At 41.1% G+C, this 24,364-nt stretch overlaps 2 protein-coding genes across 5 annotated transcripts in view; one reads left to right on the forward strand and one right to left on the reverse strand.

Moving 5' to 3' along the window:
• Positions 1 to 2,348, reverse strand: part of ORC3 (origin recognition complex subunit 3) — a 39,980-nt gene extending 37,632 nt beyond the window's left edge. For 2 of the 4 annotated variants that reach the window (XM_075708223.1, XM_075708222.1), the window contains exon 1: positions 2,304 to 2,348. In XM_075708223.1, the coding sequence (XP_075564338.1) occupies positions 2,304 to 2,327 (24 nt within the window). In that variant the 5' untranslated portion in view covers positions 2,328 to 2,348. Of the gene's footprint in view, positions 1 to 160; positions 185 to 2,303 lie in introns of those variants that run through there. The other 2 variants (XM_009481625.2, XM_075708224.1) reach the window with 1 other exon arrangement.
• Positions 2,349 to 2,710: 362 nt separating this feature from the next.
• The window catches only part of RARS2 (arginyl-tRNA synthetase 2, mitochondrial), a 43,326-nt gene continuing 21,672 nt past the window's right edge, over positions 2,711 to 24,364 (forward strand). Inside the window, exons 1-9 of the mRNA XM_075707496.1 lie at positions 2,711 to 2,764; positions 3,666 to 3,739; positions 4,357 to 4,462; positions 7,806 to 7,889; positions 12,383 to 12,480; positions 13,571 to 13,626; positions 15,158 to 15,241; positions 18,926 to 19,002; positions 22,872 to 23,027. Coding sequence (XP_075563611.1) covers positions 2,726 to 2,764; positions 3,666 to 3,739; positions 4,357 to 4,462; positions 7,806 to 7,889; positions 12,383 to 12,480; positions 13,571 to 13,626; positions 15,158 to 15,241; positions 18,926 to 19,002; positions 22,872 to 23,027 — 774 coding nt within the window. The 5' untranslated portion in view covers positions 2,711 to 2,725. The remainder of the gene's footprint in view (positions 2,765 to 3,665; positions 3,740 to 4,356; positions 4,463 to 7,805; positions 7,890 to 12,382; positions 12,481 to 13,570; positions 13,627 to 15,157; positions 15,242 to 18,925; positions 19,003 to 22,871; positions 23,028 to 24,364) is intronic.

The following is a 24,364-nucleotide window of genomic DNA, read 5'->3' on the forward strand; positions in this document are numbered from 1 at the left end:
ATTCCCTGAGGACACATCAATGGAGTTTTCTCAGTACAGTTGCAGTTAAAAACAAAATAAAAGGCAAAAAAAAAAAAAAAGAGGCTGAGATGCACAGAAAAGGTGACCCAGAATAATGCAATGAGTATTACTAAGTCACTTACAAAAGCCAACAACACGCCCTAGCTACAGAGGACAAGTACATCGCAACTCAAAAAAGTAAAGGTGGTCAGAAGCAGAACGACAAATGGTTTGGAAAAGGTTCAGATAAATAAAACCCCTGGCTCCAAGGAAGTCCTGCAGACTAAAGTCATCTCCCAGTTGGATCAGTTTCATCACAAAGGAGGAGGAAATAAAACACAAGTATTAAGCTTTGAATTCTGGACAATTGTTTTCTTTTTCCTCTAGAAAATGTGAAATCTCTTCCCTCATCCTCTCAAATAAAAACTCCTCTCTTTTGAAGACTTACAATAATTTCCTATATATCAGAAACCACACGCATTCCTCAACTCTCACTGTGAGGTTCTTGTGCTATAGCAAGGGGGAAGGAAACACACAAGTGTTCAAGACAGATAGACTGATTCCATCCTGTATTTCTCAATGGAGATACTTATATAAGCAAAGATTACTGAACTCAACCTAGGATAGTTCAGTCACTAGCTTAAGAATGATTTAGTGAAAATAAAACTCCAGAGGTGTGTTCAATTTTGATCACAGGCATGGGTCTGCTGGGTGACTTTGGACATGTTATTTCCCTTCTGATACAAATAAGAAATTGCAGTAAAACACTGATAACAATATCGGCCTCCTCTGAAAAACAGCCTTATGAATTGGAGATGCCTTGCGATACTTACCATTTTACAACGTGTATTAGCAACCATCTAAAACCAGTTGGACAAAAGCTGTGGTTATTCTACAGATCCTAAACACTCTAGAACAATTCCACTACAAAAAGCGATGCTACAGCCTTATTTATGCTGCAGTACACACAACATGTCAGAACACTAATTCACAAGAGCACAATAGGAATTGGCCAAAATAACTATAAATCATATATATAAAAGAAGAAGCCACGTATGCTTAAGTTAAATGAAACGTAAATATTATTTAATGCTTTACAAGCATTGGATTTCCCTACACCACTGAATGTAGCAGAGACCGGAATATAAAATGGCAAAGAAGTATTACCTATAAGACACAGGAGGCAAGGGGGTGGACACCTTTCACTACCTAACCACTTAATGGCAACAGCCATTTTTGAAAGGGAAATCCACTTGTTTTGGATTAAGTTTTAACTTTGTTTGGAAGTACCTCCGTTTACTCCTAAAAGGAATAACCTGCACAGCAAAGGATCCAGCTGCACGTCACAATTCAGTGAAAAACAACATAAGGGAGAGGAGTCTCCCGATGATAAAACACATCCCTTCTTGCTGTGAACCACTGCTATTGTTCACTGTACAATCAAGCAAGACAGAAAATAAGTTAAACATTCCAATACAACATTTTAAGTCTCGCTACATATTAACACTCTAATGAATGTGCTGTCCCTGCTGCCCACCCTGATGACAGGCCAGACAGAAGCTTTCACCTCAGAAGCATCGAGATGGTAATAGATATTTAACATTATGTGTGAGTGACAGCACTTTTGTTTCTCCATTATATTAGCTTTGGGGGAAGACGCAATGAATGCTTCAAAGTGACAGCAAGCAATGCCAACAGACTTCAGCTGGAAGTGACAGAACCTACAGCCACCAGGCTATGGCTCGGTTGCGGGTGAGATTTACTTCAAGCACCAGCGCTCTCCGTGTGCCAAGGGGACCGGGGAGCAAGGCAGGAGGGCTGACTTGTTTGCTGCGAGAAGAAAAAGTGCCTTGGGTAAAGCGGGACAGAGCGGGCGCCAGGGCACGGACGAAGAGCCACCGAGACTCGACGCAGCGAGGGAAGGGGACAGCGGGACATGGCACCCGAGAGCCCGGGCACAGGGGCTGAGGGAAACGGCAGACGATGGGAGGAGGAGCAGACGATGGGAGGAGGAGCAGACGATGGGAGGAGGAGCAGACGCAGGAGAGGGAGGCAGGGCAGTTCTGCAGCTCCCTTCCTTCAGCACCCGCACGCCCGCGCCGCCCTCCTCACGCAGCCCGCCGCCGCCCGCTCCGCTCGGACGAAGCGCCCGCCCCGCCGAGGCGGGGGAAGCAGCCAGCGCTCTGCGCATTCCCGCCCGCCCTCCCGCCGCGGTACGAGGCCCCGAGCTGCCCCCCCGCCGCCTCGGCAGGGCGGGGGCTGCCCTCCGACAGCCGGCGGGCTTCGCTCCCGCCCCCCCTCACCTTGGAGACGGAGCACGTGCTCATGTCGCCCCTCTCAGGCCCCGGGCCCGGGCCGCCCGCCCCGCACACGCCGCCGCCGCTGCCGGAGCCGCAGGGGGAGGTGCCGCGCAGGCCGGCGCCGAGCCGCAGCGCAGGCGCACCCCGGGACCGGGCCGCCCGCCCCGCCGCTCGCCGGGGAAGCGCTGCGGAGCGACACGCTCGCTTCGCCGCTCTCCGTCCCCCCCCCCGTCCCCGTCCCCGTCCCCTGCGCAGCGGGACAGCCCTCTGACTCCGCGCCCCTCCTCCGCGCAAAGGGCGACCAATGGGCTCTTCCCCCACCCCTGTCCTGAGAATGGTACTGCCCAGCCCGCCCCTGGGCGGGCGGAAAGGAGAGGTGGAGGGGGGGAAGGGGCGGCTGCGACCTTCCGCCTGGCAGCGCAGCTATGGCAGCCTGTTCCTTTCGGAGGAGCATCGCTTCCCAGGTACGCCGGTCCCTCCCGCTTTTGCCCGGAGGAGGGACGCGCCATAACCGAGACCTCCCCTTCGCGCCTTCACCCAGACTCCCCCCCCCCCACCACCACCCCCGAGCGTCTCCCAGTGGGTCCGACCCATTGCCAAGAGGCTCGGCGCGGGCTTCTCTTGCCCCGCCCCTCTCTGGCGGCTGGGCGCGGGGCGCGCTCGAGCGTCCGCCGCGTGCCCGCCCACCCACTCCCCTGCGGGCGGGGGCGGCGGGGGGGCTGGCGCGTGCCGCTCCCCCGCCCAGCCCTTGGCGGGAAACCTGAGGGCACCGGGGTCCCCGCCGACCCCTGCGGTCCCGCACCCCCACCCCCTGCCCCGCAGCGGGCCCACAGCTGTGCCGAAACCCGTGTGGCTCGGTTCCCCCTCCCCGTGGGCTTCAGCCCGGGGGGGTGGGCAGTTAAATCGGGGGGGGAGGGGGGGGGGCTCTTCATCTTGGCGAGAATCCATCCGTTCGTGGCGTATTCGTGAGGCCCTGGCCTGGCGTGGGCCTCCCTGTCCCCCGCGTACTAGGTGCGGGCTGAGCTAAGTGAGGTGTAGCGGCTGGGTAAAGGTGTGGGAGGGACTGGATGAGATCCTGCACGGAGGAACAGAAGAAAAAAAGAAAAAAAAAAAACCCACAAGGCAGCTATACGTGGTGTTTTGTCTTGCTTTTTCCAAGTTTCCTTGAACATTTCTTGGGTTTGTATTGTGTATTGTTATTGTATTGCTTATAGTAGTTGTTTCTTTTCAATCTTTTTGTATCTGGCTTGAAATTTGCTTTCAAATACAAATGATGCATCCCCGCCCCCCCCGGGTATTTAAACAGGGAGCAGTACTTCTGGTTCTTTTTTGCTTAAGCTGCTTTGTTCTTTATTTCAAATTTAGCTTTCAAAGGTTTTGAATCTGCCACCAGAAAATTTAATAAAGTCCATATCTGCCGTTCCTGTCTCCAAAAAAAGGTAGTGTTTACGTTTTATCTTGCAATGTTATGTCATGTTTTATTATTTTCTGTTGTGCTTATTGCTGCAAGAGCTTGACAGGACTTTAGGGAAAAAGACACACAGAAAAAACAAACCTAAGCTAATATACCAATGCAATTCTAAGAAGATACATAATCTAATTAAATTGCTGGGTATTTTTAAGCAAGCTCAAAACAAATATAATTGCTTAAAAAGCTGTACAGATTATAGGCGGTGATTGAATGGCAGGTGTTTCAGCGTTAATGATCTGAATGTGAAACTGCTTAGAACCAGTGGGAAGTTACAATGGATTTTTCTTCAGTGTCCTGCTCAAGAGTTTTAATGATGTTAGAAAGTAAATTACATTTATTCTTGAGCATAATTTTTGTTTATTCTGACATGGTGTTCTCACCATGTCTGCTGTATTAGAGCAAAGGTGATATTTGGCCTTCTATTGCAGCTTTCTAAACATAGTGAACTTTCAGGTGTCTGTGACTGGGTTATTCTTGGCAATTAGACTTGTCATATGCAGAGTCAACTTGGATGTGCCAAATTTACCCATCATCTCAGGAGGTTGTTTTTTTTTTTCTCTGATTTTTGTATGTTCTTTTTTTCAGGCATGTTGCTGATTTCCAGCTTTCCATTGCTTCTGTAACAGAAGGTGGTTCTAGTGATTGCTTAGCACAAGACCTTAATCTTCAAGCTCAGAAGCTAGCCGAAAGGGTATGCTAATGCATTAATTATATATTTATGCAGTAACAAACTTGCAAACTAGAGGTGTAACAGGCATCATAAGGCAAATAGTATTTTTTTGTCCAAGCATCTGTTTGGGTCAAAATAGTTTAATGACTGCACCTAGTGTAATTGTACACAGAATCTTCACAGGGAATTGGAGAAGCGGTTTTAGTTAAGGTTCTTGTTAAATTATTGTTTTCAAATAGTTTGAGAGTAAATAATATTTGTGAAGTTAGGAGGGTATCTAAAGGGTATGCTATGGTCTGTACGGTTGCCCAAAATGTGAGGAAGAAATTGAGTATGCGGTTTGGCTTGGAAAACCAAAGACTGTAAAATCCAGCACTAGAATGGCAATGGGTAAATTTAGCCTGTGGGACAAACAGACCAGACTTTCAAATCCCTAACTGCTTGAAGTTGAGGTTTCTTAGAAAGCAATTTTTTCAGGTGTGTTAGTCTGCGAAATGGCAGTAGCTAAGGTGTTAAGACTAACTATACCATAAAAAAGAAGCAGCATGCAAAACAAGGTCTACAGAAGTACACAAACCTTGAAGGAAGGAAAGGAAATAAAAATTTGGAGAAGTTGGCATGCATAAAGTTGAACAAAAGTGGGATTGGAAAGGTGATGCTGAGGTTTGAGGGATCATTTGAGCTGAAAAAAAAAAATTTACAATCTAAAAATATGTTGCTGATGCCAATGCAGAGGAGTATAAACTAGGAAATTGTGGCAAAGGTAGTTGCAAAGAGGAGCTAGATCAAATAATGCAAGTGCAAACGATTCTTCATCTGCATCAGAAAGAGCAAGCTTGCGAAGGAATCAGTCGCGTTGCTATATGATCAGACTTAAAAAGGACAAAACCAGTTGTAATACTGTTGAGAAGCTAGACTATTTCTCCATGTCATTGTTCACTGCTGAGGTATTGAAGAGATCTGTATCTTGGACCCATTCTTGTAACAGATGAATATTCTGACTCAGGTGAAAGAAGAACTGATGGTGCGCAGATGTACGACCAAAGTTCTGAAGCAACTTAAAGATGAACAGTAAAATAATTCAGGTTAGAAAGGACCTCAGGAAGTTATCCATTCCCATCTCCTCCTCAGTGCAGGTTGTTGAAGGTGTTTGGATAAGGTTGCTGAGGACTTCTGAAATCCTGTCAGGTTTTGAAAGCCTCCAAGGATTTGACAACCTCCCTGGGCAATCTGTTCCAATGACTGTAATGTCACAGTAACAATTTTTTTTCCTTGTGTCTGGTCTGTCACTTTAAAAACAGCTGCTGTTCCCAGTGTTTAGAAAGCTGCAAATTGTCTCTCTCCTTTGGGCTAGATGATCTCTAAAGGTCCCTTCCAGCCCAAAGCATTCTATGATTCCTTTACTGTTTGTGGCTCATTAAATAAACCAGGGACACTTAGCCCTACATCTTTACATGGAAGAGCAGTTGTAACAGTAAAGAACACCACACCATCAATATAAGCCCCGAAACTTAAATAGACCAGGCTGGTTAGACAAAGGAAAAAAAAAAAAATTCATTAGTTTCTTAGGAATGTTTTTTGTTGGGTAGTGGATAAAGGAGATGCATTTAGTATAATTTGTTTAGACTGGTCATGTCATCCACAAAGAAGGTAAGCCATGCAGAAATTAGCAAAATATGACCACATATCAAAAACTAGGAGAGAGACAGAAAACTGTAGGCAGTTATCAGGTTTTGTCATGATAAAACAGTTGGTGGAGTGCCTCAAGGTTCAACAGTATGTTCTTAGTCACTTCTGAGGAAATAGGTTGCAGTATTTGAAATAGAGATATTTAGGTTAGGCAGAAGAGATGGAAATTTTTCTCATTGGCTAAAATAGCCTAAATAATAAGACAACGTGACACTAAATGAAACATAATCTGCTCTGATGGGCTGAGAATTGTCTGTCAGAAAGGTCAGAGTTCTTGTTTCCATGGGGTTTTGATTTCATCTGGCTGGTTGGTTCTTGTCTCATCTTTGGACTGTTAGTTCCTTGCGGAGGGGACATTGTGTTGTGGGGGCTTTATGCCCCTCTACCACATAGTGACATTCTGGTCCAAGCCATAGGCATGAGGAGATCTGGTTACTAAAGAATCACAGGGCACTTGGAGGAGAGGTTGTTAAAGCTATGGAGAGGCCAGCTGAGCACTCATATTAAAGAGCAAAAAAACCCACAGAGATGAGAACTGATGGATTGTGTAGAAAATGTTTATCAGAACAAATGGTATGGAGAAAGTCCAGTTGGAATTTCTGTTTTCTCTCTGCCCCATAAGTAAAAACAACCTTTCGTAAAATGAAAAGGAGAGAAATTTGGAGTCAATACAAGAAATGTTTGTTCATATAGCTTGTGAATAAACATTGGAATTTGTTGTTACTGCAGGTTGTGGAGGTTAAAGAACTTCAAGGCTAAACTTTCATCTCTTTGTTAAGTTACTGTCTAAGCTGGAGACATAGCACAGGGGTAGAATTTCTTCTTCATGCTGTTGAGCTTCAGTAGGAGTGTATAGCTTGCCTCTCTTGAAGGCATTAACCAAGTGATAAAGCAACTGTGTTGCGTTTTAATAGGCTTTCCATCCTTCCATCCTTTTTTTTTTTTAAGACAATTTCTTGGCTGTGAAAGACAGCTAGTTTAATAAGGAACTCTCAGATCTGACAGGTTGAGATCCAAAACTCTCAGCCTGTGAAGAGACCAAAATTTGTGTAAAGAGAAGGTTGGCATTAGGGGTTGTGTGCCCAAATATTCCTTATGGGTTCAGAATTTTCAAAACGTGCCTTATGGAAATTGTAAATGAATTTATTAAAAAAATTGGCCTTTAACATCTTTATTTTGTATCACTGGTATCACTGGATACAGCAGAATATTGTCATTAAAGACAGAAACTTCAAGAAACAGCAGTCCAAAACTTCCATCTTGGGTTTTCTTTAAGACATTGATCTTGGTTTTTTGTGGGTTTTGGAGTTTTTTTAAGTGCTGTGAGGTAGTGTGTAAGCTGTCAAATGTGTCTCAGCTTTTGTGTGTACAAAGAGATCAGAATAAAAAGAGGTCAGAATAAAACACAGACCATGCACATGCAGGGACTGAAGTAAAATGTATGCGTGTCATTTCAGGCTGAGTTACATTCAGAGCTATTATGCATGGATTGGAAATAATAAAATCATCCCTTTTCCAACAGGACTGATTAAATGATCCATCTGTGATTGCTTCAAACCAGTAAACAACATTTAATGTTTATAGTGAATTAAATTAATATTTATAGTGGATTAAATTACAATTTTCCAATTTACCTGTTTTGATGTAGAGTTTCTGTTTTGTTTTGTTCTTTTAGCTAAAATGTGATGCTGTAGTGAGTGAAATCAGCACTGGTCCAGGAACAGTGAACTTTACAATAAACAGGGAATTATTAGCAAAGGTGAGTAATATTTCAGGTGCATTAAGGTAAAAATAAATTTGTCAATTTAAAACTATAGAATACTTACTGGTGTCTTAAAAAGGTATTTTCTATGTAAAACTGCGTTTTGTAAGTTCTCCTTGAGGATCCCTGTTGCTGATTTGTTATGTAGGCCTAACATTTGGAATGAGGCTCACAAAAATTTATTGTTATGAGGAAACAATGTATCTACCATTTACGGATAATCATAACTCCTCTTTTTCCTCTCCCGCTTTAAAAGGCAGGCTTGGCATCTAGCTTTGAGTTTCTACAGTATACAATTCAAAAGTGTTTGATCTTGCATGTAAAGACTCTTGTTTAAAATAGAAAACGGTGATGAAAATATAACTGAAATAAAAGTATTTGATAGCAGATCTATGGTTACATACTTTGCTTAAAAAAACAAAACAAAACAAAAACCCCAAACCCAAAAACCAGGGAAGATGTATTCTTCAAAGTCCAATGCCTGACTGAAATTGAAAGCTTCATTTGTTAAACCAGTAACTTAATGAAAGGAAGATACCGCTCAGTCTATAAGAGTAGTGCCACCGTTGTACTCTGTCTGGATTATTTGCAAGAGCTTCATAAAGATAAGTGGATGGCTGAATGGGGACTGAATGAAAGCTTTGCTAACCCAGTTCAACTAACTTGTGGAGCAAGCTACATTGTGTTGCTGTTCATGGCCTTAATCTATAGGCTTAGCAACTCTTGTGGAAAATGATATTCTGGTCTTAGAAAATTAACCGCATGTGAATTAGGGGCAAGAAATTGGGTCTTACCTAATACTGGTGAAGACGTCTTCCTGTCAGGACTTTCACTGAGTTACTTAGGCTTGTAGTCCTCTTTTCCTGAATGGTAAGACCCTTTCTTCTTGTGAATTGCTAGTGCTTTGACACCGTCTCGCATAATATCCTCCTCGGGAAGCTGGCAGCTCACGGCTTAGACAGGCATACTCTTCGCTGGGTAAAGAACTGGTTGGGTGGCCGAGCCCAGAGAGTAGTGATAAATGGTGTTAAGTCCAGTTGGCGGCCGGTCACGAGCGGTGTTCCCCAGGGCTCTGTTTTAGGGCCAGTCTTGTTCAATATCTTTATCAATGATCTGGATGAGGGGATCGAGTGCACCCTCAGTAAGTTTGCAGACGACACCAAACTGGGTGGGAGTGTTGATCTGCTGGAGGGTAGGATGGCCCTGCAGAGGGACCTGGACAGGCTGGATCGATGGGCCGTGGCCAACTGTATGAGGTTCAACAAGGCCAAGTGCCGGGTCCTGCACTTCGGTCACAACAACCCCATGCAACGCTACAGGCTTGGGGAGGAGTGGCTGGAAAGCTGCCTGGCCGAAAAGGACCTGGGGGTGTTAGTAGATAGCCGGCTGAACATGAGCCAGCAGTGTGCCCAGGTGGCCAAGAAGGCCAACAGCATCCTGGCTTGTATCAGGAATGCTGTGGCCAGCAGGAGCAGGGAGGTGATTGTCCCCCTGTACTCGGCGCTGGTGAGGCCGCACCTGGAATACTGTGTCCAGTTTTGGGCCCCTCACTACAAGAAAGACATTGAGGTGCTGGAGCGTGTTCAGAGGCGGGCAACGAAGCTGGTGAAGGGTCTGGAGAACAAGTCTTATGAGGAGCGGCTGAGGGAACTGGGGTTGTTTAGCCTGGAAAAGAGGAGGCTGAGGGGAGACCTTATCGCTCTCTACAACTACCTGAAAGGAGGTTGTAGTGAGGTGGGTGTTGGTCTCTTCTCCCAAGTAGCTAGCGATAGGACAAGAGGAAATGGGCTTAAGCTGTGCCAGGGGAGGTTTAGACTGGAAATTAGGAAAAATTTCTTTACGGAAAGGGTGGTCAGGCATTGGAACAGGCTGCCCAGAGAGGTGGTGGAGTCACCATCCCTGGAGGCGTTTAAAAAACGGGTAGATGTGGCACTTCGGGATATGGTTTAGTCTGGTCTACCCTTGATTAGTCTAGAGTGGGCTTGGTAGTGTAGGTTAATGGTTGGACTGGATGATCTTAAAGGTCTTTTCCAACCTAGATGATTCTATGATTCTATGATTCTATGCTTAGGCATGCCTATCAATCAGTTGCTTTATTCCTTTAATTTTTCATTAGCTGCTTATAATCAATCCATCTTGATAAGAACATAGCAGCTGACTATTCACTGAAAGAGTAGTTTCAGTGGGAAATTTTATTCATGGACAGGATTTTACAAGGTACTTTATCTGTAGGGATTTTGGTCAGTTTAATGATTCAAGCAAAAATATGTGTCTGGCCTAGTAGAATTTTGCTGGAAAAAAGTGGAATTAGGATACGTAATTTTGCATTATGTCACTGAGAAGAGAGGAGGAGATAAAACCTAGCTGTGACTTTCACTGATATGGAGAATTGGTCTATGGGTAAATTTGATGATTTCTGTGTAATCTTACTTTCTTAGGTGCTGTAATAAGAACAGAATTAAAGGTTTTTCTACATGCACAGTTCCTTCTTCTTTTTTTAATTTATTCCATATCTATTGCAGAAGAATTTTAAGGTGATTTTTGGAGGATAAAAAAATAAAAGCTTCCACTGAATGGAATGAGATATCCACTTCAGTTCACACTGTTAAAGGCGTCTGTTATCTTCAGGAAGTTTGTCCAATACATACAGCTTCACATATTAGGTTTTGTAGTGTTTTGGCATCTGTGTGACAAACTGAAGTATGTAGGGTATGTACAGGGACTTGCTGTATGAATGCAGTACTGATAATATAGTCAGCATAGGATTCCTTTTCCCACAAGCTGTGCTCAAGCTATTGAGGAGATATTTTAAGGCATTTTACACAATCTCCATACTTCAAAGTAGACACACTTTTGTAGGGGCCGTTCACAGTGTCCTTACAGACTTGCAGGTGGGAGAAGGGAAGAAGGGGTGTTTGGGCACATGAGGACTGAATAGTTGGATTTTTTGGCACTAAAGGAGTAGAAAGTAGGCTGGCTTTTGGGGTAGAAAAGCCTAGTGGTTTTAGCAGAACATGAATGTGTTATTTTTTCCTCTTCCTGTTACAGACTTAAGTAACTTGGTAGTACTGAGGAGGCTTAAATTCTTGCAAGTCTCCTGTTTTTCTGCTTCCCTTTTGCATACACATGCTCTCTTCCAATGGGAAAGGGAAAGAATATTAGGCAGATGCTATTCCTAAAAAGCAGTAATGAAGAAATGCAGTGGACAGTGATGTAAAGTAGCTGGAAAAAGGTAGAAACATTAATCTGCCTTGTGTTCTAGGATGACCAATGAAGCAGTTTAAATTTATACTACCAAAATTAGAAACAGCTAAGCCTCTTTTGTCTGTGTCACTTAAACCACTGGTTGATGTTTAAATATGCTGTTAGAGTTACGAATGACCAAACATTCCATGAGCTGTTGTTGCAGCCTACCTGCAGTGAACTGATGGAGGGGATTCTGTAGTAGTTGTTTTGTCTCTTAAATTTGCTTTAGTGATAATCATGAAGACTAGAACTCCCATACTTTGGTGTGAGATTTCCTGAAGCAAAAGAAATGTGTTCATCTCCTGTTCAGGTGACCTGCATATGTGTGGTAATGCTCATGCAGTCAGAGCTCATGGGATTTCTTGCAGGCCCTGTCACAAGGATTGTGTGGGATGTGGGTCTGATGTGTCCCAAAGGGTTGGACCTACATGATCTGGCTGTGCTGTGCACAGCGGGTGTCCCTGTATTCAGACCTTGACAAAAACCTTGTACATAGGACAGGACTCCTAGGAATTTCAGAGAAATGGCCAAACACCTCAAAGTGTGCCTAGATAAGATGTATTCGTGGGAAGAGGACACTTTTGAGGAAGCCCAGAGGTATGGTATGTAGCTTTTTTTATTAATTTAAAAAAAAAAAGCCTGTTGAGAACATTTGGCTGCACAGTGAGGTAAATTATCTCGTCAAGTTTACTGCTTCATAAGCCCTCCTACTTTTTCATCCAAATCTATGGTCTAGTTCTACAATGTACTCTTTTTTTATTTTAAAATATGTTACCTGAATTAGGAGAGGGTAAGGGTCCTGGTTAGAACCCTATTTACGTGAGAACTCTCTCATTTTACATGAGGTCACTGTTCTACCTGCATTCTTGGACTTAGTTTCCTTTCCTGCCCACCAATTACCCCAGGGTTACTCTCTTGCCCTTTCATATTATGTAACTAAAAAATGACGAAAACTAGGCTTTCCACTTCCTTTTAAGTTTCCACCAAAATCAGCCTTGATTTTCACCAAAATCTCTGCCTATAATTTCTCATTGAACTTTTTCATTGATCAGATGCAACTTTGAAAAGTTAATGGCATTTTCATCTGTTTGCTTGGCAGACCAGCCACCTAATTGCTCATGTCAATTAAGGCTGTGGGATCAGACTCTTCTGTGATTGGTAAACAGTTTTCCTGATCACGCTTTCTGTTATTGAAACATATTTTCCTCTTTCTTTTTTTTTTTTTAATCTTCCTTGTGGTTTAGACTGTGTTGCAGCAGGTGTTGAAAGATGGCTCAGAGTATGGAGTAAAAAGTGAACTTTTCTCAACAGTGCCTAGACAAAAGGCACTGATTGAGTTCAGGTAAGCACATGTGATGAGTCCTTTGAGAAAATTGCCTTCTCTGCTGATTGATATTTTGCTGATTGATACTTGTTGCTGCAGTGTATGATGCCTGTGAAGTTCAGCCATATTTATGGTATTATATTCAGCTGTATTTGATACTCAGATGTATTTGCCAAGTATGTAAGTTTTATTTAGGGAATTGAGGCTTTTTCCCAGAACATATTTTTGGTATTTCAAGAGTTCACACCTCACACTGCCCTCCACTAAGAATACTCTCATTTAGTGCATAATAGCATTCAGTTTTTAAGTCAGCCTCTTTTATTTTGTTATGAAGAAACATGATCTGAATTTTCAGCCACTAACCAGTTTCTTTTTTCACCTGAATACCTTCCTCATTCACTTGCTAAAGCAGCCAAGCATTTGTCGTGCTAAATCTTCTCAGTTGCTGGCCCCAAAATTTCTGTCCATGGCAACTTTGTTTACAGTCACCTGCTCATGGAATGAAAAGTGGCTGACTCAGATCTCTTTATGTATAAATATTTTTCTTCACTTATACTCTCTCTGTAGGCTTCTGTAGTCATGGAGAGTAAGCACTTGGCTTTAATTTGGAGGGTGAATTTTCCATTTTATTATCAGGGGCAAAGAATTGTGGTTACAGGAGTGTTTTGGGGGGGGCCGTTGTTGGTAGATGATGTGATCTCAATTACTGATTCTTGTACACAAGGTGCCCTGTCCTGGTATCAGATTTATCTCTAATAAAGGTATGAGGAGAATGATCCATGTGTCCGAAACATGTAAAAAGTGAGAAGGTAGTGCAAGTCCTTTGTCACTAGTATAATTGGGTTTGGGGGTGTTCTTTGTTGTGGGGTTGGTTGTGGTTTCTTTTTCCCTGTTACACTGGCTGTTAGCTGATACTGGAGGAAAAGCTGGTTGGATAGGAAAATTTGCTGTCTAAACCAGAAGCTAATCAGGGAATTCTAAGGGAAAATTGAAAATGGTGGTTTTATTTCAGTTCTTCTGCTATATGCATGAGTTGAAGTCTTTTGACTTGATGATCTGGCAGTCTTGTATATTGAACAAACATTTTTTTTGTGAAAATCTGTTACAGCTCCCCTAATATTGCCAAAAAGTTTCACATAGGACATTTGCGTTCCACAGTAGTAGGTAAGTAGGCATTTAATTATGTGCTAAAAGGGCCTCTTTGTCTTCCTGCTTCACTTGACAGGGGAACACTGCTAACCTTTCACTCTTCTAGTGGAGTGGCCTTGTCAGGCTTGACTTGCTAATTAAAACCCTTTTGCTCATTATGCAGTGAAGAAAAGAGCATGGTGTGTTGCTGGCAGATTTATTAAGTCACACGTAGTATAGTTTTATGACTGTGAACATTAAATGAAGTAGTTTAAAGTTGTTCTACAAAGACACCTAGGGCAGTTTTCATTGAGGTGTTATGAGAGTCCTTTGAATTTTAAATTTCCAATTTGCACTGGACTGCAGAGCAGTTGGATAGTTATGTCTTGGTGGCTTTCTTGCAAAAGGCTCGCTTTTATATGTTAATTACTTTATGCCAGTGTTATGAACACAGTTGCTGTAATTTGTAATGGAATAATTAATAAGTTTATTCTGCAGTACTGTAATGACATATGGAAAACATTATTTCTCCCTGCTTTCCCTCTCTCACAATAAAAACTAGTAGGTTATTAGCAGAAGATCCTACAGCATCTTTGCAGCTAAGAATGTATTAGTTTTTAATGATATTTAATTTATCATGTATAATTGTTAATTACATAAAGTTAATAATTCAGTCTATGAAAAGGCAGCCAGTTGAATGAAATTACATATTTCTGGACCCTTTGCTATAGAAAAAAAAAAACACTTTCAAAAATATTTCTATAGATTAATGTTTGTCCAATAGTAAGAGAATGAATTGACTACAGAAAATGGCATTGAAAGTAATTGCAAGCTGTAATGTGGAGTTATAATGACAGAAGAAGAGAAAGCTTTCTGCATCCTTTTACATCAGTATTGTAACGAAAAGTTACCCTTGAAGCACAGGAAAATAGAGGAAAGAATGCAGGTATTTCTCCTTTGTAATTCTGTAGTTGTAGCTAAGCACAGGGGAAAGATGAGGGGTTTTTGTTGTAATAAGTTAGAACCAAGATGTGATTATGTGATACAGTAAGCTTGGAGTGCATCAGACACATAGCGTGTTAAGTGCAGAGCTCAGTACTGCTCCAGCAGTATACAGAGATTTAGGACTTGATGTTCTCTGTTTAACGTCACAGTTAACTGCAGTTTCTGAGTTTCGAGTACTTGCTTAACCTCCTGGTATGAGGTTGCCTGACTGTGATGGTAATTATGTATGCTGCCACATATTTGTGAGAATACAAGAAGGCTTCAAGAAGTGTTTTTCATGTTCATATACTTTGCAATATGTGCATGCACATATACGTGTATGTTTTTATCAGTGTTGTATAAGACACTTTATGGCACCTTTCAGATGCACAGCCTTTCTTTTCCTGCTCAGAACACTATTGCTTTTAGTTGTGAGGTATTTTAACAAATTCTGTGGAGTAGTTCATCTGATTGCTTTTCCTCTTCATTTTGAATACAGATCATATGAAATCAGAAAACCATTTTGTTGGGATGAGAGACTACCTACAACTGAATAATAATGCCAATTTTGTTTCCTTACCAGGGAATTTTATAGCAAATCTTAAAGTTGCACTGGGACATGAAGTAATAAGAATAAATTATCTCGGTGACTGGGGCATGCAGTTTGGTATGTTCTAATATTTGTTCCCCCTTTTCCCTTTTCTAGTGTATAATATGGTCTAGGTTTCCAGCTTAAGTTTTTGCAGGCCCACTAGATTCACTCTGGGCTCATAAAGAGTAGTATTGTGTTTCTATGCATGTAATGTATACTTACTCTCCTTAAAATATGAACAAAACAATCCAGACCGATTCATCAGTAGTATGACCTGTACTACTGTACAGGAAATAACAGGAAGAAATTTACCCAACAGTCCCTCTATCCCTCAGTAGCTCCTCTCTGATTCTGTATGTGTAATTTGGGGTTTATTTTTAAGGGGCAGTATAAATATTTTCCGAGTGTGCTAGTTATACCTTTGGAGCTCTCCTAGTTGAACAGACTTCTGTTGCTGCCTCCAGACAAAATGTGTACATATTACCATAGCTGTTGCATGTCTACTGTGGTACTGTCTTCCTTATTCAGATTTTGCATGGCATGTGTAACACTTGTGGGAGAGTAAGCTTGCTGACTTACCTATGCCACACCGGTACACACAACAATAGAATAATTGTAACAAAATGTATATTTTATATTTGGCTGTCTCTGTGTGTGTTGTGGTGTTGTCTTTATCTGTTTTTTTGTTCCCTCTGGAAACTAGTTCATTATTCATAGAGCATAATTAGCTTCCACAGCAACTGTATTTTGGCAGGTTGAGGCCTGAAGAGTTTGTATCTTTAAAGATATCCCAATGCTTCCCCCACAATATTCAGTTTCCCTTTAAAATGTAGCAAAAGAGAGGTGTGTAGGTGAAGGATGGGCAAGTGAATAGGCCCTAGAAGACTATCAATCTTGCATGTGTGTGTGTGTTTGCATGCACACACATACATGCTCCTACCTCTTCTGAAATGTCCATCAGATAAGTGACAACTGAAAAATCCTCTCGTGCAGCCTAGCATCTTGATACTTATTTCCTGACCAGAGATGGTTTATGTCCAATTGCTGGATCTGTAAATATCCCTCTTACATGGCAGTTGTGTCATCCATAGGATTCACAACTTTGTCGATTTCTGTTGTTTGTTTATCTTGCATTTTAAATTGATCCATATTCTCCTCTCCTTTTCTAATTTCACCCAAAAAGCTGTTTTTGACATTTTTTTAGGCGTTTTAAAAAAGGCAGTCATGGCCTCTTCCTCGTTCTTGAACACTGGTACCCCTGTGAAAACTATAAAACTCCCCTACATTTTTTGCAGTATGTTCTGAAAACAGTGTCCATATATTTATTTTTAAATGGCAAATGCAAAGTGCGATGTCTATTAAGCGGTTACTTTTGCTCATTCCAGCCCTTATGCTGCCCCCTCCAGTTTTGCTGGTACTGCATTTATGGGGACATCAATAAATCAATGTTATGAACAGAGCTGGGTTAAAAACTTAGCATAAATACCCTACTTCTACTCCATTTATGTATTCAGATTCAGCAGTGTAGATAACATAACTAAAATATATTCAGTTCTATCTATTCTCCTTCCAGAGTAAATTCCTGGGTTTTAGACAGCTGAATAAAACATTCTTATGACTGTGAGAGCAGTAATAGAATATTTTTTCCTTTGTTAAATTATTTCCTCTGCAGCTTGTCTTTCCTGATCCTGTTTCTGATCAAACAGTAGTTTATAGCAGAGCTTTGCTTCACTTAGGATTTGTTTCATAGGAATTGAATACAGAATGGGTTCACCTAAAATTCAATAAATTTCATCATTGCATATTTCATTTGTTTTTGCCCCTTAGACATAATTTTATCGCTATGCTATTGTATAATGAATGTGGCAATGACCATTAAGCAATGAAATGCAATGTGGTTAAAGGGCTTCTCAACTGATCTCATTCACTCTGTCTTTGAAGATACTAAATTGTACTCCTAAGTCTGAATATCAGGAATTTTATGTATTTTAATACACAGTTTCCTGAAGGTATGAAGATCACAATGCTTGTTACTTATATGTGTATCTGTTGTATCAATCATGCTTTTGACCTAGTAGTTCAAACTGTTTCTTTCAAAATGGGTGTTCCCCTCTTATTTGGGCTGGCTCAGCTCAAATACATAACAGGTTTTATAACAAATAATATAGTCATGCTTCACAAAATTATGGCATAGGGATATTACAATAATGGTCCTTTCCCAGAAGCAGTGCTATAATTAACGATCTGTCAGCATTTCTATTACAACTGATTGTCAGAGGCTTTAAAACATAGTAACTGAAAACATATTTTGCTGAAACATGGCAGAGGAGTCCTCAACCTCTAGGCAGTTTTGGGGCAGGTTTCTTAAGGTAACAAAGCTTATGCAGTCACACTGTCTCTCCATCTGTCTTCCTGTCACTCTGCTCTTAATAAATTTTGAACCCATTGGCCAGATTTGACAAAGAAAAATGTCTCCAAGAGAACAAATTTCTTCAGGTGTTGTGACAGTTGGCAGCCAAGTAGGGATAGAAATACAATGTAGTGCCCTCTGGGAGAGAAAGTTAAATAATTCTGTCTTTAGCCTGTGGGGTAACCAGTCAGCACATCTAAGTCAGAATCAGTCCCATCACATGTTGCATCTGGCCAATAATTGGTGAGTACAACAAGGGCTGGGGATAGTTTGGGGAAGACAGAAATGTGTGGAAGGATGTGTTTGGGTTGAAGAAAAACTGTCGGTCTTGCTGGGGGCTGGAGTGTGAAGCCAGCATTGAAAAGTGGAATGTGTAGGTACGCTAATGTCTAAGAGAGATCATTAGGAAATCAAGCTCTGATTGCTCATAGAACAAGCTGTCCTTAAAGAAACTCCTTTTCAATAGAATTAGGCTAATTTTATTTCCTAAACCCTAACTTGTTTTTCTTACCTAAATCTGCCACAGCTTCTGTTGCACTCAGTGTTTCCAAGGGGGAACTTCTTGAGACAGTGCTATTTGTTTAGTTGCAGAGGGCTTTTCAAAGGAATACCTGCATACCTATTCCTCAGATGCTGTCTTCACATCAGTCATGGTCCTTGTCAGCTCAGAGGAATGAGATGGCCTTAAGAGCAGCCTCAGAAAATCTAAGAGGCTTCAGAGTTACTATTGCTAGGTTACTGAATGAGTTAATGGGTTCTTTTGATTTAGACAATAAGATTGGGATTTGGCTCTTGCCCTTTCAGATGACTTTGGAGAGTGCAGAAGCCAAGTTGGATATGTGAAAAAAAACTGCATATTCTTAGCATGCAGCAAAAAGTTCCCTTGAAAATATGCATGACTGATATGTGGAATACCATATTGTGTCCCAGTTTCTATTGTCCTTGAAATGATACTACTGTTAAGGGAGGAAGCAAAACAAGGAGTTTTGAGCATGTTCTGTTGCTGGACAGTTTCCACTGTGTGGCTTCTCATTTACAGCTGGTTGCTGTGTAAAAGATAATTTTCTCTACAAGTCCAGAAACACAAATTCCATTTATGAGGAATTGAAAAGTCAACAGAGTATGTCTTACTAGTTTGTAGTTATTATGGTTTGGGGTTTTTTCATGCAGTGGAATAATAGGTTATGCTTTCGGTTTGTTTTTGTAGCATACACCATTATATTGCTTAAAAATGTAAGGCATTTCTTTTATTACATACAATATTAAGACTAGACTTGCTTATGAAAACAAGTTAAGAAAACAATATACTCTGGGCTGTTGTCTAACTCTGTATTTAATTGTTATTCAAGGTTTATTGGGTGTTGGTTTCCAACGCTTTGGCAACAAAGACAAGCTAAAATCTAGTCCTTTACAACACCTTTTTGAGGTAAGTTCAGAGAAGACCAACTAGGGACTTCAGAGGACAGTCCTTTTAACTTAGCTGTTGATTTTGTGCATAGTGGTATGTCTGCAGGGTCATGATGACACTCATGTTGGATTTAAACTACCTTGCCTGAAAGACCAGTGCTAGCCTGGGCCACGGCAGCAGAGATAGTTTTCTCTAAGCAATGGCAGCAGAAACAGGTTTCGTTAGGCTGAAAAATATGCCCCATACGGGAGGTAATCATGGATATTTAGGTTGCATTGATTGCTGCTACCACCACAGCTGGCTTGACCGATACCAACTGTCTTAACTGGGCATAGATGACCACTGAGCTCACTGTGTAACTGCAGTGGACATGGTGTCTTGCATCTAATGCTGTAGTATGTTGGTTACCAAAGCTGTGAAAAGAAGGGGCATGTATGGTGTAAAAATCCTCTTGTTGCTAGTATTTTTAGAATAAGTAATATTTAATCTGCATTGCTCAATACACAATTCACTGTGGTTGGGGATAAGGATCTTTAAAGTGTTTTGTATCTAATATGGAGCCCTAGCATATATAGGTAAGGAGTGACCATCACTTTCCAAAATACTGTTCTGGCTCTGCAGAAAGCTCTTCTGTCTTCCATGAGTGTGAAAGAGCCAGGAGCATTAGAAGGTGCAGCTTCTGCTGACAGGCATTCAGGAAATGCCTTTCAGCAGTAGAGGAGGCCATTTCATTGCAGGAGGTTGCCCTCTTGGTTGCCCACCATATCCACCAGCATGGTGCAAGTGCTGTAGATTGCATTTCCGTGTGTCAGGGACAAAACTGACTCAGTGGACTGTCCAGGTTAGCAATAAAGATCAAGGTAGTTTAACAAGCCTTGTTTCTCCAGGACTAATATGGTGTTGGTTGTTGGTTTGCTCCATTCAAATATGCCTAGTAACACCTGAGTTAGTATTTATTTCTTCCTCTTTACCAGTTCTATGTCACTTCTTGTTTCATACAGTGCAATGAGCAAAAAAGGTTTTCATCAATCTTTTAGATACTTGTAAGCGATCTTTGGTTGACAACCATGCTGGGTGTAACATGTGTACGATACGTGAGAGAATGTGACTTACATACTTACCAGCACAAATCCAACAGCCACAAGGACAGGTGGACAAAATTATCTGAATGGCTAATGTTCATGCCCTCATCCTTTAAAAGAAAGATCTCATGTGTTAATGGGGCTTTGTCAAGGTTCTTGTGTGGCACTGTCAAGTGTTATTTCTTATTACAAAGCTGAGCTGTGCTTCACCATCTGAGCTGGGTATGGAAAGTATTGCTGATGCTGGTGTTTGGGCAGTATGTCACAGGATAACTGTTCGCATAAATCTGTTTACTGGCAAAGGAACAAACTGTGTTTGAATACTTGGATCCTCTACAGCTGAATACGTATTAGGCAGATTGTTTATGTGGCAGAGTAGCTCCTTCTGAGCTTGCCAGCTTCTTTGACACAGATAAATTTTGTTCACTTGTTCCCTCATGTCTGAGGCCTGCTCAGTAAAATTGATAGATTCTTGACATGGAGGTGTTTTAGAGCTGTAGGACTGATTTAAAGAGATGACAAGAAGTAGTTGTATTCTTGTGGTTGTGCATTGCTGCGTATTATTTAATTTTTATTTGTAATTTCAATCCATTCTTAGGATTTAAATTTTGAATACTTGAATTAGCACTAAAGCTTGAAAATAGCATCTATTGCAGTAGCATGTAGGCTTTATGACCTTAAAAAAATTACCTTCAAGTGCAGAGATCAGTATTCAGTCACACTGCAAAAGGTTCTACACCAGTAGTTGTTTGAGACCAAATTAGTTTCTCAACTATTTCCAGTTTTTAACTGTTTGTTCAGCTGTATTCCTGGTTTATACCAAAAACTGAGATGTGTTTCAAAGTAGTGTTTTTTTCTGCTGTTGTGTGAAACTAATCTTTCCTATAGTTCATTTAAAAAGAAAATTTCCATAGCAGAATTTCTATATAAATAAATGTATAGACAAATGTACCTTTCCAAACCTCTTTGTACCCTCCATTTTGGTCAAGAATCAGATGCAAATATGCCTCTCTCATTATTTTTGCTTTATAATGTCAAAGATTGGGGGCGGGGGGTGTTAGAATGTGTGACACTACTGATGGGGGAGGGGGAACATTGTTCTTGGAAAGGGTTTAATTTTTCCTCTACTTTAAATTTCTTTTTTGTGGCAGAACTAAGCAAACATTAATCTTTGAGGCTTGTCAGCAGTACTGACTGTTAAAATCTCTAAAAATCTTGGGACATAAAAGGAAGGGGAAAAGTTCAAGAGTTTTGCTGTGGAAGCTTTTGTTTTTTTCTTTTTTTTAAATAGGCAGAATGCATTCAAGCAAGGTATTGTTGGCAGAACATTGCAGGAGTGAAATTTTAATATTTTTTTTTTTTTAATCAAGATCACAATGATTTGGGGAATAAAACTCCCTTACAAAGACCTAAAAGTTAAACAGTGTTGAACTATTTGGATCTAAATACATAGTGTAACCACTAGTTAATTTAATTATTTTTACATAGTACTTCGACTTTTTAAAAGCTTTTCCATGGGCTTTCAAAATGTTACATGTGGAAAGCAAGGAATCATTGTCTGGGCAAATATTTGGCCTTTAGATAAAAAAGAATATGTTGCTATAGAATAGAATCATAGAATATCTCAAGTTGGAAGGGACCCGTCAGGATCATCGAGTCCAGCTCCCTGCTCCTTGCAGGACTACCTAAAACTAAACCGTATGAGTAAGAGCATCATCCAGACACTCCTTGAACTCTGGCAGGCTTGCTGCTGTGACCACTTCCCTGGGGAGCCGGTTCCAGTGACCGACCACCCTCTTGGTGAAGAACCTTTTCCTAACGTCCAACCTGAACTTCCCCTGATGCAGCTTCATTCCATTTGCTCGTGCCCTGTCACTGGTCACCAGAGAGAGGAGATCAGCGCCCCGTCTCGGCTACCCGCAATGAGATCACCCCTCAGCCTTCTCTTCTCCAGGCTGGAGAGACAAATTTGTTGTACATAGATAAAGTTGGCTAATACAGGAGTTTGTAATGCTTTTAGCAAACTGACAGTGTATCTGTATGTGTCTAGTCAGATGCTGGCATTCATAATCATAGAATCATAGAATCGTCTAGGTTGGAAAAGACCTTTAAGATCATCCAGTCAACCATTAACCTACACTACCAAGCCCACCTAAACCAATCAAGGGTAGACTAGACTAAACCATATCCTGAAGTGCCACATCTACCCGTTTTTTGAACACTTCCAGGGATGGTGACTCCACCACCTCTCTGGGCAGCCTGTTCCAATGCTTGAATGTTTGACTTCAGCCACAGAGAGATAGCATGTATTAGTATGGGTGCATAGCACTGTAAGTAAGTGACTTTTGGATGAGAACTGGTTTGGGTTTTTTGGGGGGTTGGTTTGTTGGGGTGTTTTTTTTTTTTTTTTTGAGCTTGTAAAACATTGAGTCTTACCAACTTTGTGGTCCTCTGTAGAAAAGTCTCTGGTTTAAAAATCTGTGATGGTTTCCCTTTCATGCATAAATTAGTTCTTCCATATTCTGCTGCTGCAGTTTGTTTCAAGGTTATGAAGAGGACAATAGCGACAGCAGTAAGGAATTATGGCCTTAGTCTTGTTTCAAGATAAGCTGCACATTTTTCTATTGGAGTTTGGACTACTCATTCATCCTTTAAATAGGAAATGTGTTCCTTTAACACAGCTTTAAAATTTTTATGTTACAAATGTCATCTTTAAAGGTATTTGTATTGTTCTTGTAGAACTCTGCTTATTTTTATTGAAGGAGAGGATTGTACTTCAACATTTTCAGTGCCGTTATATTTTAGGTGTATGTACAGATTAACAAAGCAGCAGAAGATGAAAACACAAAACAGCTGGCTAAGGATTTCTTTAGAAAACTGGAGGAACATGATGAACAGACATTGTCACTTTGGAAACAATTTAGAGACTTCAGTATTGAGGAATACATCCGAATTTATAAGGTACAAATCATCCACTGCTTCTTCTGTGTTGTGGGTAAAATGGTCTCTTTTCATCTGTTGCTCTATCAGTCTAATTGACAGTGCACAGCATCCTTTCATCCAAGAGGCTGCCAAGCAGTGAACTGACTTAAGAACAGAGGTTGCTGTAATGTTGTCTATTCATTGCCTTTCCAGTGTTGTGGGGAAGATGTTTCTAAATATGCCAGGTTATACCTCATTTTGTTTGGAAAAAGCACAGTAGTTGATTTAACATCCAAGCAGACCGTCACTTTAGTTGCTGACAGCCTATATACATTTTATTTAATGGAGTCCATGTAATTGACCCTTTGACTAATTCTCCCTTCTCAGAAGCCCTGAAGCTAGGAGTATGGTGCTAGGCAACAAAGCAAATCAGTGTTAGATAAATACTGTTCAGTTTTACTTCATCTTTGAAGTCAGCAACAACCCACTAAATTTAATGGTTTCCATGTAATAAATTTTATTAGAAGATAACTCTGTTTTCACACTTCCGATCTAATGTTATAATGCAGAGCTGTGTATGTTGCGTATTAAATTGAGTGTAAGTAATTATAGCAGCAGGAGTTCACAACAGTAATCAGTGCATAAGTTACCTGCAGGTTGAGTTGAGCTAATACACAGCCATCTGTTGCATGCTGTAATCTCAAGAATGGAGCTGGTGTCCATTGTTTCATGGGAGATGTTTGTGCCACTGACCACAAAATTAATCTTATGAATTTGGGAAACAGGAGTGAGATACACCTTCTGTCACTGAATCCAGTCCCTTGGTATTAACACTATGTAATCTTACTCAAGAGTCCATCTGAAAACAAGCTAGTGTTTTCCTTTCCCACATTCTTGCAATGAAATTCTGGAATGGGTGCCCAGTTTTGATGGGCTTAGACATTTTTTTCTAACTCTCAGCTCCAAAGAATTTGTGACTTGTTTTATGCCACTTCCTTCTTCTAGTATTATTCTTTACTTAAAATTGCACTTTTCCATCTCCTTCCTTTTGATGTATTTGTAGAAATTGGTCATGCCTTCTTCCATCCTTAATTGCAAAGTTAAAAGGGAAGTGGCCTGCCCCTTCCTCAGTAATCTAGATAACCTAGCTGTGCTTTAATTTCTTCCCTGAAACATCACTGAATTCATGCTAAGTACTGGTTAAGTTAAGATTTCCTATGTGAGACGCAGCCTTGATAATTCTAGTGGAAAGCTGACCTGTTAGGGTAAGTGGGTATTAGGCTGTGTATGCAGCTGCATCATGATGGTCACTCATCATCGGTCACGTGATGACTGGTACAGCTAGATCTTTCTCTCCCAATTCCTTTTCAATCTAG

Source organism: Pelecanus crispus, chromosome 3 (genome assembly GCF_030463565.1).
Source record: "Pelecanus crispus isolate bPelCri1 chromosome 3, bPelCri1.pri, whole genome shotgun sequence".
In the NCBI taxonomy this organism is placed as follows: domain Eukaryota; kingdom Metazoa; phylum Chordata; class Aves; order Pelecaniformes; family Pelecanidae; genus Pelecanus; species Pelecanus crispus.